Here is an 18655-nt window from a genome sequence, read left to right as displayed (position 1 = left end):
ATAAACTTTTATGGGACGTTGACTGCTTTTGCTTGGAGATGTTTTGTATTAGTTTTTTGTGGTTTTTACACTGAATAAATTTACAATTTTTAGCTTTTTAGAGAAATAAAAAACGTGAATTTTTAGAGAAAAATATGATTTGTGACAAAATAGAAATCTAAATTTTAGAAAATCATTCCCATAGTGATTGAGGAGTAAAACTGATGTTATTCAATCGATTTCTGTATACAGTAGAACCCCAGTTTTACGTTTTTATGGGGAGCAAAAAAAAGTGTAAAATGTAAAATCAAGGAAAGGTATTTTGGGATATATATATTGGTGGGACCACAAAAACTGTGTAAATGAGGGAAAACGTAAAATAAGGGGATATAAAATTGAGGTTTCGTTGTATGTAGTCAGGATTAGCATAGCTTTCCAATCAACTTCACACCAATAATGCATCAATAAAATTACAGGGAGTAGAAAAAAGTTAATTACTAGTATGTTACTAAGATTTTTTTTTAACTGTACAAATGATCATGTTTTTCGTTACATGTTTTTTTTTTGTAGAGAAGTATTTAATGTATGTGAAGACATGCTAATAGTACCGAAGATCTATACCACTATTCCAGTCTGTGTTCTTCATGTCATAGATAATGATACACTGGAGGAAATGCCATGGGTTTTTAACAAAGTAGCACCTCATATTTATACTAAGAACAAGGTAAGCATATAGGATTTTTTTACATAAATTAGTGTAAAAAACAAGGTTAATGCCAAAGCTGAACAATACACTGATGCACGTGTATGTGTTTAATATAAGCAAATGTAAAATGTGCTTGGAAATTAAATGAGCCCTGTATGGAAATAAATCAGCACCCTTGGAAGTACAGTTTTCTTTACTTTTGTTAGCTGAATATAACTCAAATATTATGCATTCTCAGTCCAGCACTTTGACAAACTGAAGTTGTGTTTTGAAATTCAAGGGAACCCAAGTGAAAATAATTGATATATTTAGAAGACATGGCACACTGTGATACAGAGCTTTCCTTGCTTATCTTTATCTTTACTTACACCTCATTGCATATTCAGTGCATTGGAGTTCATGGGTGCCATCTTCTGTTCGGTAATCTTCTTGAAGTAAACGCCATATCTGCACATTCGCAGTTGGAGCAGTCTTTCGGTTCTTGACAACTTCGTATGCGCGAAAGTGACCGGAATTGCCAAAGTACTGGAAGAAGACCCGAAGATTACCAAAGAGAAGAAGATGGCGCCCATGAACTCCGATGCGCTAAATCTGCAACAAGGGGTAAGTAAAGAGTTATGGGGATTTACAGAAGGTAACACCTAGGCTGTGGGGGGGGGGCAGGAAGTCTATGTAGGGTAGGGGAATAGGGGACTTTAATATAAAGGGTTTGGTTCTCCTTTAAAGAGGTCTGTCATCCCAAAACTATTTTTGCAAGCTGAAAGAAATTGTAACACAAAGTTGTCAAACAACTTTCCATTGTACAATACATTAATTGAATTTTTTCAAATGTTTCTAAGTTGTTTGTAAATGTATTTGCTGTTAAAGTCAAACAGAGGTCTTACTTTTGAAACAATGTTACATGCCAGCTGTTTAAGAGACCTAGCGGAGACCAGACTCCTGTTACATTGTTTTGTTTTAGGAGTGTTAATTCATATATTTAAAGAAATGTCATTTAGACTCTTTTATTCTCTGCTATATAATATCTGAAAGTTAAAAATTACCAAGCTCTCTAAATTTCCTGACATTTTACAGTCTGTATATAGCCTATAAAAAAATCAAAACTTGGTATCCTATATCACTTCAAGGGCCAAAATCAATAAATGATTAAATAAAGGGTTTTACTTTTTAGCATTGATAAAATGTAAGATATACTTCATTATGTTCATTTTTATATAGAATAATGAATCTTTTACTGTGGTTTCACTTGGAAGATTTGGAATTCCACTTATGGCATTAATTGTTTTTAATGCAAGGTTAAAGCTGAAATCATATTTCAGTGTACAAGACAGTTCGATTCACATTTACTGCTCAGTGATGCCCTACATACTTCTATCTTTTAAGAATTAATTATGAAACAAGCAAAAAGATATTTGTGGCGTGCGTATCCAACACAAGCTGTAGTTTACCTTATTGTCAGCATGTTGATGTCCTTTGAGCAGTACAATGTCACTTTTGCTTAACATCACTTTTAACTGTGACATGATGAATCAGTTTTGCTTTTGTGACTTTATCCAGAAAGAAGGGCATGTTTAGATAAACAGCTTCCCAACAGTAAGACATGCTATGAAATATTAGTTGTTCTATAAAAATTTGAGCTTCATATATTACATAGTATCTTAATCTCTGCTTTTCCATGGACTTTATTGTCACAGTAATTCTGTATTCATTTGAATTTGTTGAAAATTTTAACAAACACAAGATGTTGATATTATAAAAGATGATATGGAGGCAAAGGAATAGGCTATAGGGAACAAGACCTGATAGCTGATATAAACTCAGTCTAAGCATTGACAATCCCTGGTGAATTAATAAGTATTGCAATGCCCTTGTGAAGGATAAGACAATAATTCAATCAAGGAGGAGAAAACGGTCTTGGGTAACTAGGTTATAGAAATGTTACCATATTAATCATTTAAACATATATCACTGGTCTAACAAGTCACCTCAGAAGACTAACCTGTGACTGGTCTATTCGGTACATCACTGGTCTATTCGGTACATTCAGGGCTCTTCCAAAAATAATGTTCTCTTTGCTGCATTGTGCAGAAACACGAAAGGACTCATTTATTATTACCGGTAATTGGTAATTTTTTTTACATAGCAATAACAACAGTTCAGAGTTAGAACTCCAGGTAAGCAGGATAATTACCTGTCTAGGGCGTATTGTTCAGAGGGCACATCCAGGAGGGTGGAATCCTTGTGGAGTTCTGTGACTGCATTTTTAAAAAAATGATGATGTTATTTAAAGAAATCCATGCCCTTGAGAAGACTGGGGGCTATATAAAATCCTTAGGATCCATATCCATCCTGGGGCCCTCTTGTTCTAAAGACCAGAGAGAGAATTTACTAATACAAGTGCACTTTTACTCACAATTTGAAATTAAGCTATATATGCATATTGATGAATGTTATTTGTTATTTGGCATATTTGCTGATTGCTAAATCTGACATATACCATCATGCCTGCAATCTAGACTAGACTCTACCCTTGTTTTTCTGCCTAGTAAATGCCACCTTGTTTCCTTAATAAAGGTGGCCATAAATGACCTCTGCAAAAGAGCAGATCTTTCCCTGATATGCCCACTAACGGCAGGGCGATATCGGGTTAATCCGATCATTTGGCCCTAGGGTCAAACAATCCGATTATACGAAGGAAATGGACTATCCAATGTGGTCCTCAATCATGGGAAAAATCAAACCTGCTCAATGGATATCAGGCCAATTTTTGGCCCAGATAATTGATTGGGGAGACCCATTGGACGCCCCACACACGGGCAGAGAAGCTGCCAAATCAGTCTAAAGGATCACTATTGGCAGCTTTAAACTGAACGTGTATGGCAACCTTTAAGCTGGCCATAGACGCAAAGATCTGATTGTACGAATCGAGGATTCATACGATTTTCGAACCATGTGTGGAGAGTCCCGACATTTTTCGTCCGGCGGAGATCGGTTGTTTGGTCGATTGGACAGGTTTGAAAATTTCTGTCGGTTGCCGATAATATCTCTGCGTATATTGCCGATCGTACGATTTTCAGTGGGAGACTGTCACTAGCTTTGGTTGGACATAGATATCGTACGATTGCTGTCAGGGGCAGAACATTGCTGATCTGTTCTTTAACTAATCTGACTGGTAAGACTTTGATCTGAATGGTTAGTGGCTGGTCGGGAGATGGGAAAGTCCGATCGTACGATGATTCGTACGATTGGATCGTTGCATCTATGGCCAGCTTTAGAGTCTGAGTCTGCCAATGTCATCATTAAATAGTGTCAAACTTGAAACATATACCAGGGTTATCTTATCATTAAATTCTTTTGTAGGAAAGGGAGACAAACAATAACCTGCTGCCGGTATAAATAATATATACATTGCCCTATCTTGTTAGGTCAGTGCCAAACTATGTGTATCTCCCTTCCTCCTCTGCTGCTCTGTCTGCACACAGAAGTGTTGCCTCCACTTGGGTGCAGGCAGACACTGGATTTCAGAGTAAATGCAAAAACCAGTGGCGTAACTAGTTGTTACTGGGCCCCATAGCAAATTCAATTTAGGGCCCCAAAATATTTATAAGTTGGCCTATTTTACCAAGATATATTAAAATTGCTAATTAATTAGGGTCTCACTGGGCCCCCTACACTCCTGGGCCCCCTGCAACCGCAGGGTCTGCTTCCTCTATAGTTACGCCCCTGGCAAAAACTCTCATTTCAACACCAAAATGTATAGTGTCTTCCTGCACCCAAGTGGAGGCAATGTTCTAGGAGCAGGCAGAGCAGCAGCAGAGGAGCGGATTCTTGGCCTGCTTTTCTCCGCAGTCTGAAATCCACCAGTACCTCCATTCCACTATCTACAATTGTTCTACATAGAAAGGGCTCGTATGTGACCAATTACTTCCAAACAAAGAGCCAGAATTGCTCCTTCGGTGGGCTGGGGAGGTTTTTAATTCCATTGGCCGATGTCAAGGTGTGGCTAATAATGACTTTGCATTTTTTGGGGGGGCCGAATTTGCAGAAATGTCTGCTGCTGACAAAACAAATTTCTTAGCAGAACTGTACAAAAAATGTGCTCATTTGTACCCTTCACATGTCAGTGTTTCCTCTGAAAGTCACATCACTAGTTCAAGCAACAGATGTTTTGTCTTTCAGCTTCTCTTTAACAGCAACCAGTCCCCTAAACCATATAATTCCTCCAATGGCAATACATTTAAAAAAAATCCATAGAGGAGTAAGAGTCAGCTCAACCATTCTTTCTATTCATTTGTATGAATTATTCTTTTTATGTATTCATCGTCTTATCTTTAAACTTGTGTGTTTCTCTCATAGAGGAACAATTTTTGTTTTTAAACTCAGTACCGTAAACATGCTTTTGTTATGTAGTTTTACAAATAACAAACCAGCTTCTTTTTATGACCAATTCAGTAGCAGATGCTTTGTGCTTATCTCCCATGAAAAGTAGTGCCATTTAAAATCTGTTTAAAACCTGTGACAGCTACCTTTTGTGCCAATAATTGCCAAGGGCAGACTCATCAATTGTCTTCATCCAAAGATTATGCATATGCTACAGCTGCTTGTGTGTTTTTGCCAGAAAAATCTCAAAGTAACATGTTGTAATGTTTTTGTCATTTAACCAGGCAATAGCAAAGACAACATATTGGGAAGCAGCGTTTATTGTTGCAGAATTACTTTTTCCTAATTGCATTTAATTTTACAGACTTTTTCCACTACTATTTATTTCCATGTATTGGCTCTTTGTACCGACTTGAATACAGGGACTTGGACTCTAATTAAATTAAGGCCCTGCTGCTACTAACTTTGTGCTACACTTTCAGTAATCTGAAAACACCTATTTAAATGGGCTGTTCACCTCCCAAACACAATTTTCAGTTCTGTTGCTTTCAGATTGTTCACCAGAAATAAAGGGCGAAGTGAGTAACGCGGGTGAAAATTCGCTAGCGAAGGAGATAGATTCTAGCGGTAATTCGTTCCCTAACGCCTGGCGAATTTGCGGTCTGGTGAATGGCCGTAACTACACAAAATTCACTAAGATGCGGATTTTACTGAACGTTATCGCTTGCGCCAGACTTGCCTTCACCACCTCAGACCAGGCGAAGTGCAATAGAGTAGATAGGAGTTCCTAAAAAAATAGTTGAAAATTAGCCAAGTCCCAAAAAAAGCTAGCGTCTTATGCTTTTTCAGGGTGATAGGCTGAAAAAGAAAGTACATTTTTTTTGGGGTAACTGGCTTCCCCCCTACATTTACCAACATATGGCACATAAACTATACACTGGGCTCATGTGTAGGGCAATATAACAACTTTATTTATACGTCCATTGAACTTTAACTTCCCGTCGCATGCAAATTAGGCAACAACTTCGCTTCACTTGGCGCAGTAACACTAGTGCAACTTCGCCAGCGTTTGCCGCCCTGGACGCAACTTCGGATTTTAGTGAATTCACGTTGTTGTAGTGAATCTACGCCTGGCGAAGTGTTGCGCTGTGAATGAAGCCGTCGCTGGCGAATTTTCGGAGGTTAGTGAATTTGCCCCAAAGACTTTTTCAATTGCCTTCAATTTTTTAAAGATTTTTGACTATTTTTTCTTAATTGAAGTTTAAAGTGTATATTCCTCTGGTGTTTCAGTCAGGCAGCTCAGTATTCCAGGTGCAACACTGTTACAATTTGCTATATTAGTTGATACATTTTTCAGCAGTATCTTTGGAGTATTAGCAGCTATTGTATCAATTGTAACAGCTGCATTTAATGAACATCGGGGATTCTGCTCAGCAAGTCCAAAGATAATAACTGTATCAACTACTAATGTATCAATTTTGAACAGTTTAAAGAGTCTGTGTCCCCTCCCAGAGCTGCTTTAGAAAGACAAAAAAACCCCCAAAAAACTTTAAACTTCAATATTAGAAAAACGGTCACATAGAAAATAGGTCATTTATAAAAAAGTCTTTATTTCTGGCAAACTAAACAACAGTTTTGTAAGGTGAACAATCACTTTAAGGCTGTTAAGAACCTATTAAGGTTTTCTCCTGGAATTTAACTGTCTTATAATATAAAAGTTATCTGTTTCCGTTGACCTCCCATCTTTATTTTTACCTTGACATTTTATTTATCCTTTTGCTAACCGTGCTGCTACCTTTGCTGCCGTTGCTCTGGTACCTGTCTGAACACTGGGACACCAATTTATTAAAGGTCACACTTAACGCTTTTTGAAACCTTGATTAAACTAATTTTCTCTAATATCAGGAATGCCATGAAAGTTATTAAAAAATCCAAATATAAAAAGTATGAACAGGAAAAAAATGCTTAATCTGAAAAAAAAATATGAAATCCTCTCAAAATTTGAGTTCTTTGGTCAATTACGAAAATACCATTTCTTCAGACTTCATTTTATGTAAATAATACAAATTTTTAAAAATGATTTCCCTTTTCTCTGTAATAATAAAACAGCACTTTGTTCTTGATCCAAACTAAGATATAATTAAAGCAAAACCAGTGTGTTGGGGTTATTTAATGTGTACATAATTTTCTAGTAGACTTAAAGAGATACTGACACCAGAAGTAAACTCTTTTTTACATCTATTAAAATATTGCCTTTGAAAGCTACTTATAACTTTATAACTTTGCCATAACGTATTTCCACAAAGCTATTGCTTTTACATTACCTGTCTGGTGTCACATGTTCTTATATGAGGGGGCTGCCATATTTGTGCAGCAGGCAGTGGCGAGGGCCCGCACCCCCTCAGGGCCCCTCAACAGCTCGCGTGCCACTGAAATCCGGTGTGTACGGAGGGGGGCGGGGCCCGGCTGCGCGTCACGCACCAGGGCCTGCCCCCCTCTAGTTACAGTACTGGCAGCAGGAATCGGTTAGCATTAGAAACTCTAACTGAAAGGCTGAGAAGGGACAGTCAGGTTGGCAAAACAGTCAGTTTCAGAAACTTCAATAACTTACAAAAACAAACCTCTCAAAAACAATCAACATCATCATCATTTATTTATATAGCGCCGACAAGATACACAGTGCTTTATGACCTATATGTACATTCATATTTTAAAATGTACTTTTTTAGTGTCATATCACTTTAAGGTATGAAGATCCAAATTATGGAAATATCCGTTATCCAGAAAACCCCAGACACGGAGCATTCTGGATAACTGATCTCATACATGTATAGGAGTTTATTAATGGAAAATGTACCTAGGAAAACATAATGTGTGTATATGTATATATAGAGACACATATCATAAAACATATTATGTGTGCATAACTACCACTGATTTGGAAAGCCCCTTGTCTCCTGAACATGCCAGTACCAAATATGTGTAGTTGTATTGTTATTCATTACCTGTATAGATGACCTGACCTCACCCAGCAAATGCATAAACCCACAGCAATACATTACCATTTTGTTTCAGAATTCAGCATACTATAGATAGCAAGGTGAGAAAGCCACAAACATCAAATTTATCCCAGAAAAACAAGTATTTGTGAAAAATCAACATTTTGACAATTATAAATAGTGTGTCTGTCTCCATATTGCCATATTAACTGGAAAGTTAGTGTTTTAATGACATTTCTGAAAAGCTACTGAAACTCAGCATCTCATCCGCTACATGTATTTTGAGACAAAACATTCTAAATATGAATGCCAGGTGTCATCTAAATAATTTGATGCCCAATATATATATGGATACTAGCTACTGCAAAGGAAGCACATGTGTAAAAGCCCCCAAAATTAGGTTAACCCAAGAAAACTATGTAGACTTTGACTGTCTTTCTACCCAAAACTCCAAAGCTGCACGTTACGAAATTTAGCTGTTTGTAATGACATTTCTGAAAATGTACAAAACATTTATTTGCTGTATCTTATCTCCCACATGTCATTAGGTACTAAGATGAAACAGCAGCTAGATCCCATCATTTTGTGTGGGAGCTTTACTGTGTAATACTTGTTCACTCTTGCCCTGGAAATCTGCAAGCATTCATTTTGGAGTGGAATATAGCAAGTATTTTAAATTGGACAATAAAATGATAAATCACATGGTGATATCAATATCTACTAGAAAGTCTTTTAACTCAACTTGATTTACTTCCCTCAGTTATTGTTGCTAAGAAATATAATTATTTTAATTTTAAAAAACCTACAAATATCAGCAAAGTAGAGCTTTTAGACCAATTACATTGAAGGGATTTAAAAAGGGAATAGTGTTTTTTGAATAAAAAACAGAAATACAGTTTCTACATAATGCATTTGTAAAGGATAGCTATAAAAAAAACACAGCTAGACTGCAAAAATAACATAAATTGTAATTTTCCAAGTATTTCAGCTTTCATTGTAGTCTTTTTTACTTGCAGAAAGGCTACACATTTGTGGCAGAAGCTCATTCTGGCGACTTCAGCATATCATCTGGGAAGTGCAGACTTCGACTGATTGGGGCCTGCAAACCTCTTCCTTCTCTTTCTCGTGATGCTGTAACCAACAACTTCTCTGTAAAGGAAATCAGAGACTATTACCTCCCCAATGATAACAACATCATTTTCAGGTAACTTCATATTAATGATGTGCGGGCCGGCCCGATAGACGCGGGACCCGTGAGATTACTTGCGGGTCGGTCGGGTTTCGGGCCGACCTTGCACACCCATTTGTGCCACCTTACACTGCCGGCTTCCGACTTCCACCTTCCACTTTTGTGACATCATAATAGGAATAGGAATTTTTGCACAACTTATAGGTAACATTTAGTAAAAAGAGATGCCTCAGTCCTAACAAACAGGAAAAATGCTGACCACCCCTACCTCTTGTGTCTCTCAGGGTCTAGGATACACATTGGGGCCTGTGAAGTGTATCATATATACTATTATAATAAATAGTGATTAAAAGTAAGCCATCAATATACACAAATGCTAATAGAGCAGAGTAGAGGCAAACTCATATTTGTTTAATTAGTTATTTCCATGAATAATTAAGAAATAATTAATAATTTATACATTATGTAGCAACTTTATTCATGCTGTCCCAGAGTATACAGCAGGTTAAATATATAGCTATGCCCTGTATAATGTCCCTAGAGCACAGCAGTGTAAAGGCAGTGGCTCTTCATATAGATCAAGTTAAAAGGCAGTTTCATGCAATAATGTTCCAGATCAAAGAGCCAAAGACAATTTCATGTTTAACATCCAAAAAGACACAGCAGACAAATGTTAACGTCTGATTAATATGTAATCCCCAAGAATACACATCGGGGCCCATTTACTTAGTTCGAGTGAAGGAATTGAGGAAAAAAAGTTAGAATTTCGAATGGTCGAATATGGCTACTTCGACCATCGAATGGGCTACTTCGACCTTCGACTACGACCTTCAACTTCGAATTGAACGATTCAAACTAAAAATCGTTCGACTATTCGACCATTCGATAGTCGAAGTACTGTCTCTTTAAAAAATTCTTCGACCCCCTAGTTCTTCACCTAAAACCTTCCGAGGCCAATGTTAGCCTATGGGGAAGGTCCCCATAGGCTTCCTAACGATTTCCTGATCGAAGGAATATCGTTCGATTCGAAGGATTTAATCGTTCGATTGAACAATTATTCCTTCGATTGTTTGATCGTAGGAATATCGCAAAATCCTTCGACTTCGATATTCGAAGTCGAAGGATTTTACTTAGACGGTCGAATATCGAGGGTTAATTAACCCTCGATATTCGACCCTAGGTAAATGTGCCCCATCATGTTCAAAGATGGTGGCTAGTTAATGTAAACTGTCTTAGGTCACCCACCTACTGTAGTTGAAGCGATTTTTGCAGCTTAGTTACCATAAAGTTAAAGGTACTGTTTTATTATTACAGAGAAAAAGCAAATCAATTAAAAATCAAGAATTGTATGTATAACTAGGGCTGCAGAAAATGGCATTCCTGTGTTTATCTACTACATCTATGTATTCCATCTCTAACTATTGTACATATATATATATAGATGCAATTTTCAGTGATCTTAAGAATAAAATCCTCTAAGACTTCAAAGAATACAAATATTAAAAATTCTTAAGGGCTGATGAAATATTGAAAAGAAATAGGAAATTAGTCATAAGACCCTAAAGGACTCAGGGGTCCGTTTACTAAAGCGCGGTAAAAATATGCACACAAAATATAGACAAAATTGTCGCCAAATATGTTTTCTCCAGTTTACTAACCTGCGGTAAATATAAATTTTTAAATTTTCTTGCGCAAGAATATGTTATCGCCAGTTATCACATTTGTTGAAAATAACGCTACGTACACATTAAGGCCTGGTTTACTAAACTGCAAAATGTACGAAAGACAAAATTAACGGCAGAATATTCGCAAAATTTTACCGCCATCTATATAGTGGTAATTCATTTTTTCGCCAGAAAATTCTCAAGGGGACAGGAAATATCCCATAACACTTTGTTTTACCCATCATTCTGTTCCTGTTGCCATTCCTGACAGGAGAAGAGAGAAGTGACAGGATAATCATGAAAAGATATTTTGGATTATTCTTTTGTCTGCTGCTACAGCTGCTTTTTCATCTGAAAGATAATTTATTATGGCTAGGAGTACGGAACGCATTTTAGGACATCCTGCAGCGAAATACATGTCCTTCATGCGATGTCCTATGCCTTCGGAATGGCGCATTGGTTGCTTTTACCGTCACTCATCGTCCAAATTTGCAGTCACACTTCCGTCCTCTACCCTCCATTATCAACCGTCAGCCATACGAACTCCGCCCTCAGCCTTCTGCCCTCCATCCTCCTCCCTCAGTCCTCTGCATTCCGCCCTCAGTCCTCTTCCTTCAGTCCTCTTCCTTCCTCCCTCGCTCACCACTTTAGAAACTTAGGGACAAGACTGTCGGCTAAAAAAAATAGATCTGAGGGGGGAGTGCTGAGCAGCGAGGGTGGAGGGAAGAGGGTGGAAGGAAGAAGACTAAAAAGAAGAGGACTGAGGGCGGAAGGCAGAGGACTGAGGGCGGAAGGCAGAGGACTGAGGGCGGAAGGCAGAGGACTGAGGGTGGAGGATGGAGGACTGAGGGCGGAAGGCTGAGGGCTGAGGGCTGAGGGCGGAGTTCGTATGACTGACAGCAGAGAAGGGAGGGTAGAGGATGAGGTGTGATTGCAGATTTGGACGATGAATGACGGTAAAAGCAACCGATGCGCCATTCCAAAGGCATAGGACATCGCATGAAGGACATGTACTTAGTTGCAGGATGTCCAAAAATGCGCTCCGTATAGGAGGGACCAAAGGCTTTGTCAACCTAGATTAAACTACGTTTATATGATGCACAAAGATTTATTGGTAAAACTTGTTTATGAATTTTATTTATATGATTCTATTGGCAGAGGGTAAGTCTTGTGACTGGATGTATTGAAATGTGGATTTATATGATGAATACATGTTTGACTGGGTAAAATTTGTTTACTGTGTTGTTGATAATATCTATAAAGTTTAGCAGTTTTGAAGTTACATATCTGGCCATGAATCATGGCATAATAAACGCCATAAGACAAGATAGCATAATAGCATAACTATTTGCAAACTTAATTTGTTGCCACAAATTTCGCAAACTAGCTAAAATTACCGCTAACGTACAGAGCCGGGCCAACCCGGCCAAGCACCCTAGGCAACCTGTCGGGCATGGCGCTGGCTCAGTGTGTGCGAAACTGCGCATGCGCAAAACTACGCCCCAGCGCGCATGCGCGAAATGGTGTTCGCGCATGAGCGAAATGGTGTTCGCACATGCGCAGAGGCACATTTTCGTGAAAAACACTCGGCAGTCTGAGAGAGACGGGACTGGACACGGGGTAGGCGACAGAGCAGGTACGTGCCTGGCGCCCCCCCAGCTTTGCGCCCTAGGCACGTGCCTACTCTGCCTACCTCTAGTTCCGGCCCTGCTAACGTAAGCTGGTTCGTCAACGTAATTACCACAAGTGATCGCAATGACTTCTGAGTGCATCGCTGTTTAGTAAACTAAGTCGCTACAAATATTTTAGCGGAAAAATATTCGTAGCGATAACATGCGGAAACATATCGTCAAATTTACCGCATTTTAGTAAACAGACCCCTTAGCCCCCACTCTGTCTATTCATGATGTATTAAAAACCATAAATACATATAAAATGGCAATATTTATTAACAACCATGACAAGAAGTGCTTACCTTTTTGTGCCTGAGGGGGTCCAGGGGGGTCCACGTGGGCGGCAGAGAGCCTAATTGCGCTCTCTGCGCTAGAAGAGCTGAATTTCTGGTTTGAAAACCGTAAATTCGCCTCTTAAAGTACCAGTAGCGGCATTTTTGACGCCCCTGGTTCCTAGTGGGGCGCTGCCATCTGAGGCGACTCGCCTCATTGGCGAAGCGCCCCTAAGTGGGAGGAGAGGCCCCTCCTGGATTATAAACAAATCACTACATTCAAAAATAATCACAAAAAATTGCTGTAAAAAGATAAATGTAAATTTGCAACTAAACAGTTTGCATAATTGTCCCCTATTGTCCCCTATTGATCAGCAGTGTTACACTGTGATAAATGTTGGTGCTAGATGATTAATTTTGAAAAACTCAAAAGTGATGATCATCCTGACATCATTTGTTGTACTTGATAATAGGGGTGCAATAGAAATGAGTTGGATCCCCCAATATGTCAATGATTAGTTGCTCACATTCAATATCTGGAATGTGTCTTTAAAGAAAAAGTGATTAAAATAATGGCACCAGCCTGCAGGCATCAAATGTCTGATTGCACACATATGGATACCTAGTAATTGCAACTTTATAGTTATTATCTTTGCACATTGTGAATATTTTGGAATGTAGTGATTTGTTGTTTTAATGTGGTTTTAATAGCACTTGTTGGCTTGGTTGTGAATAAATATTGCCATTCTATATGTATTTGTGGTTATTAATATGTTACATCATGAATAGGCTGATTGAGGGGTAAGTCCAGCCATAGGGTCTTACTGTATGATTATTTGGCCTTTGTGCTTTAAGTGCATCTGAATGCATTAAATGGCTTGCTCTTAGGTTCTGCAAAGTAAATGACCCATGTATTTCGAATTTAAGAATGCTGCTATATTTAATTCCTTTACTATGAAGTTTGTCTTTAAGAAACAGTGTGTTGACCTAAGAATCCATAAATAGTTTGTTCATTTGAATGTACATTTAGATGTAATTGATTGTGACACTTCAGTATTTAGCTAGCGATGGCTGTACGTTTCATTACAAAAGTGAGAAAGCCTGTTTTTTCCCCTCCAAAATAATGAATCTGTTAAATTTTTATACTATATGGTTTATTTGTTTTGAGTGCTGCCCAGATAACATAAGATGGGAAGACTGTTAGGCACAGTAAGTCTTGTATGTCAATCTATACTTATCTATTCAAGTTTGGTGTGTGGTTATAGGGCATTGGTAGTCTGTCACTTTTGTGTTTGTCACCTCAAGTAAAACTGTCGTGGAGCGTGGAGGAATGTGTATATATATATAGAGAGAGAGAGAGTGAGTGAGTCACTCTATGGAAATAAAATCTGCTATATCTAAACTGCAAACATTTAAGTTGTCTTTCTATGTGCTTGCTTTTTTATTACAAAATATACATTAAGGTTGTGTGCTTATTGTCAAGGACCTTGTACTTAATCCCAACTATGATATAATAACTGGAGACAAAGCAATCCTATTTAGTTTATTTCATGTTTAAATGTTTTTTTAGTATATTGTACAATTTTACAATTTTTTCATTCTTTTGTAAGATCCAAATTACAGAAAGATCACTTACATGGAAAACTCCAGGTCACAAGCATTCTGGATAAAAGGTCCCATAGTGCAACACCAGCACTCAGTACACTAGTATGTCTTACACTGTAACCAGGATCATTAATAATTTCCTGAGATAACAATTTAACATGCTTTATCATCAAGCACAAGTGCTAGTGTTGTGCTGCAAACAAACAACATTGCCACAACTGCACTGAAGAAACAATCTCATGTTTTTAATTAAATCCATATACAGGTATGGGATGCAGTATCCAGAAACCCTTTATCTAGCTCTGAAGTACAGGAAGGCCATCTGCCATAAACTCCTTTTTCATCAAATTAAAATTTTAAAAATGTTCTTTTTCTATGTAATAATAACACAGTACTTTGTAATGATAAGATATGAATCCATGTTGGAGGTAAAATGATCCTATTGGGTTTATTTAATGTTTAATTGATTTTTTCACAGACTTTGGGGGTTATTTACTAATACTCGAATTTATCTCATATTTTTATTAAAACAAATTCAGTCAAACTCCCATCCACGATTTTATCTTATTTGAAAAAGTCAGGTTGGGAAAAACCTTGAAAAAATCGAGCAAAAATCCAAATTTCAGATTTGACACCCAAATTGCTTTTCAATTTTTTGAATTTGAAAACCCCAAATTTTTCGGGTTATCCGACGAAACCCAGCACAGATCGCAAATTATAAAAGGGACATCTGCCATTGACTTCTACATGACCAGTTTGAGATGGACCTAAAAGCTACCGAACCCAATGTTAGCCTATGGGGAAGGTCCCCATAGGCTTGGCTAAATTTTTTTGGTTGAAGGATAAGCCTTCGTTCGTTGGATTAAAATCCTTCGAATCGTTCGATCGAACGATTATTCCTTTGATCGTTCGATCGCAGTATTTGCACAAAATCCTTCGACTTCGATATTCGAAGTCGAAGGATTTTCATTCCCAGTCGAATATCGAGGGTTAATTAACCCTTGATGAATTTGCCCCTTAGAGCTTCTTTAAAACATACCTTATTGTAGTGTATACGTAAGTGCAATGTCTGCAATTTCTTACAGACCCCAACAAAAGACAAGTAGCAATTACTGTCCCATTAACACCCTTTCAGTATAATACATTTCCGTTTCCTAAGACATTTTGCCTAATACGCTAAATATACAATTATAAAATAATAGTATATATACAGTATATAATAGCCGAGGCTAAAAAAATCATCCAATTCAAGATTTTCCAGACCATCTGTCCAGGTAATCAGGAGAAAACAAAAGTAAAATATCAGTGTGAGCTCTGACTTCTGGTATGCTTGCCTTGCGGAGCTCTATTTACTAGTAGCTTCATTCATGAAACGAGTAAAATGTTTCTGCACTCCTTGTACCTAATTATGCAATGACACTTTAAAATGTGTTTACTTTTAGGGAAGAGTCTGGCATTAAATTCTACTTCATATAACCTTTTTTTATTATTATTCCTATGAAGATATGCAGTGAAAACCTCAGTAGAGCACATGGCAACCATACAAGTTCAGACAAGTAAACCAGATGCATATTTCAAGATACAGATTTTGGATAATGGTGAAGAGCTTGTCAGCGCTACTGGAAAAGGTCAAGCAGTCATTCCTGCAGTATGTTTTCTGCCCAATGAAAGACCTTTGAGTGCTTTTTGTAAGTACTACAATATTTTATGTGTATTTTATATTTTAATTTGTGGATACACCGTTAATAGGCACAAATAGCACAAAAGAAAGGGACATGGGGAGGTATATTTATCAATATTTAATTTTGGGGTTTTCAAGTTTTCTATATATAGCATCTTTATTTTGCTTATATATTACATAACATATTTCCTCTAAATGAATAAAAGTTCAAACCTGTTATTCAACAGCAAGCAAAAGTCAGACTTTACTGAATGGAACAAAGAAAGGAAGAGTTACTTCAGGAGGCAGTACTAAAAACAGCAAGATGAGAACAGAAGTCATATCAGACCCTCATCAGGAGGAAGGACAGAACGTATCAGAAAATGAAAACCCTGAGATAAAAACAACACCGCTAGCGGTAAGCAATAATCTTGTGCAATTTAGCAAATGGATTCCTGTATCCAACATAAAGAACATTTTAGTTATCTATTTGTTTCTGTTGTTTTGTTATCATATCTATTTTCCAGCACTCAGCCTAACAGCATGAAGCTTGTCTTGAAACTGCATAATAGACTTTTGCAAACGGTTGGTTACAAGCATGATATTGGCTATTTGTTTCTATTCTATTTATGTTTACAAGCAGACTTTTCTGTTGGGTTACTGTTGTAATGTCCGTAACAGTGTCGGACTGGGCCGGCGGGACACCGGGAAAAACCCCGGTGGGCCCCGGGCTCTTGTGGGCCCCGCCGGCCCAGATCCGCTACTTAGTGGGGCGGCGCGACCCCACTTTGTTTGGGGTCGCGGTAGAATAGAAGGGCTGCGCATGCGCACAAACGCGGCGCCGCGCGCATGCGCACTAGCCGCCTGCAGCACTCCGGAGCGGCAGTGGCGGCTGGAGGGGGCCCTGGGGCAGTAGCCCCGGTGGGCCCCATGCCTCCCAGTCCGACCCTGGTCCGTAACCAGATAACCTCTCATATATAATAACATCAGACATGCCGAAATGAGATTTTTTCAATTGTAGACAATTTATATATTTTGATCACAAAGCTCTGAACTAAAGCTATTAACACAAGCATCATGTAGTGCAGAACTGTCTGTGGCTTTGTTTATGTACTGCAGAACTGTCTGTACAATTGCCTGTAGTTGCACTGAATTCTACTGAATGAAAAATGGCTTCCCTGAGATAAAACAGCCTGTTTATTGCATCTGGTTCAGTTTAATTATCCACACCACAATCCATCCTTCTAAATATTCATTTTTCAGTATCCATATTCACAAATCACATTTTTTTCTACATATAGAAAAGGTAAATTATCTGGCACAAAACAGCACACAAAACCATTATTCAACAGGAAAAACAAGAACTGGTTAATTTAAGATTTAGATTCTCCACTGCTCTAGCTCTCATTCCTTATTAGCTTTGTGGTTGAAATGATAAGGCAGCTTAAAGCTGGCCATGTGAAGATCTGCTTGTTTGATCTTTCACTAATATGCCCACCTTGAGGTCAGCAATATTATCCACTTGTTTGGCCTTTGGCACTATGCATTCCCTTTGGCCCTGGAGCTTTGGAGCTATGCGGGCCTATGAGATGAGATGAAAATCAAATGTGCCTCATAGATGTTTGGGCGGTGTTTTTTACCAGATATCGGTTGGGCAGACTCGTTGACCAGGTACCATACACAGGCCAATAAACAGCAGCTTATGCAGCTTTTATCAGCCCATGTATGGCCACCTTTAGTCGTGTCATAAAAAATTAGTATTACATATACAGGTATGGGACCTATTATCTTGGGGTCTGAGGGTTTCCAGATGTTTCAATAATTTGGTTCATTACAAAGTACCATAAGTCTACTAGAAAATAATGTAAACCCCATAGGCTGGTTTTGCTTCCAATAAGGATTAACTATATCTTAGTTAGGAACAAGTTCAATTTATTGGGGTTTTTTTTACTACTGAGAAACAGGAAATCATTCTCAAATATTTGGACAAGATGGAGTCTATGGGGAAATTTACTTAGATCCGAAAATCTGCCAGTGTTGCCTTCGCCAGGATTCGCCAGGGCTGCGCAAATTCATGAAGGTCCGAAGTTGCGCACAGATTACCGAACGCTTGCTAAATTGTGCAAGCGATAGTACAATCAGCCGTTTGAAGTTACGCTAGCAAAGGCTAATTTGCATACGGCACCAAATTTAAAAATGAATGGACGTGTATGCTGCAGCGCAGATTACACTACACAAGCCCAGGGAAAGTTAATAAAAGTATGTAGGGGTGTTTAAAATGCCCTACACATGTGCCCACATTATATTAAGGTGCCATATGTTATAAATCTAGCCTATCACCCTATAAAAGGTAAAACATCCAGTGTTTTTTTGGGACTTAGAAAAATTTTCAACTTTTTTTTTAAAACTAGTATCTACTCTATTGCACTTCGCCTGGTTTAACCTGGCGAAGTCAACTCTGGCGAATGAGGTAACGTTCATAAAAAAAAAAAAAAATAGTAAATTTGCGTAATTTTGCCCCTTCGCCA

General features: G+C 38.1%; 1 protein-coding gene across 1 annotated transcript in view; it reads left to right on the top strand.

Moving 5' to 3' along the window:
- LOC108716692 (androglobin) overlaps positions 1 to 18655 on the top strand; it is a 122205-nt gene that overhangs the window by 83290 nt on the left and 20260 nt on the right. The window contains exons 25-28 of the mRNA XM_018263054.2: positions 550 to 703; positions 9081 to 9268; positions 15971 to 16155; positions 16376 to 16545. Coding sequence (XP_018118543.1) covers positions 550 to 703; positions 9081 to 9268; positions 15971 to 16155; positions 16376 to 16545 — 697 coding nt within the window. The remainder of the gene's footprint in view (positions 1 to 549; positions 704 to 9080; positions 9269 to 15970; positions 16156 to 16375; positions 16546 to 18655) is intronic.

This window comes from Xenopus laevis, chromosome 5L (assembly GCF_017654675.1).
Source record: "Xenopus laevis strain J_2021 chromosome 5L, Xenopus_laevis_v10.1, whole genome shotgun sequence".
In the NCBI taxonomy this organism is placed as follows: Eukaryota; Metazoa; Chordata; class Amphibia; order Anura; family Pipidae; genus Xenopus; species Xenopus laevis.
The sequence above is the reverse complement of the archived record's forward strand: the minus strand, read 5'-3'. Positions and strand labels throughout refer to the sequence as shown.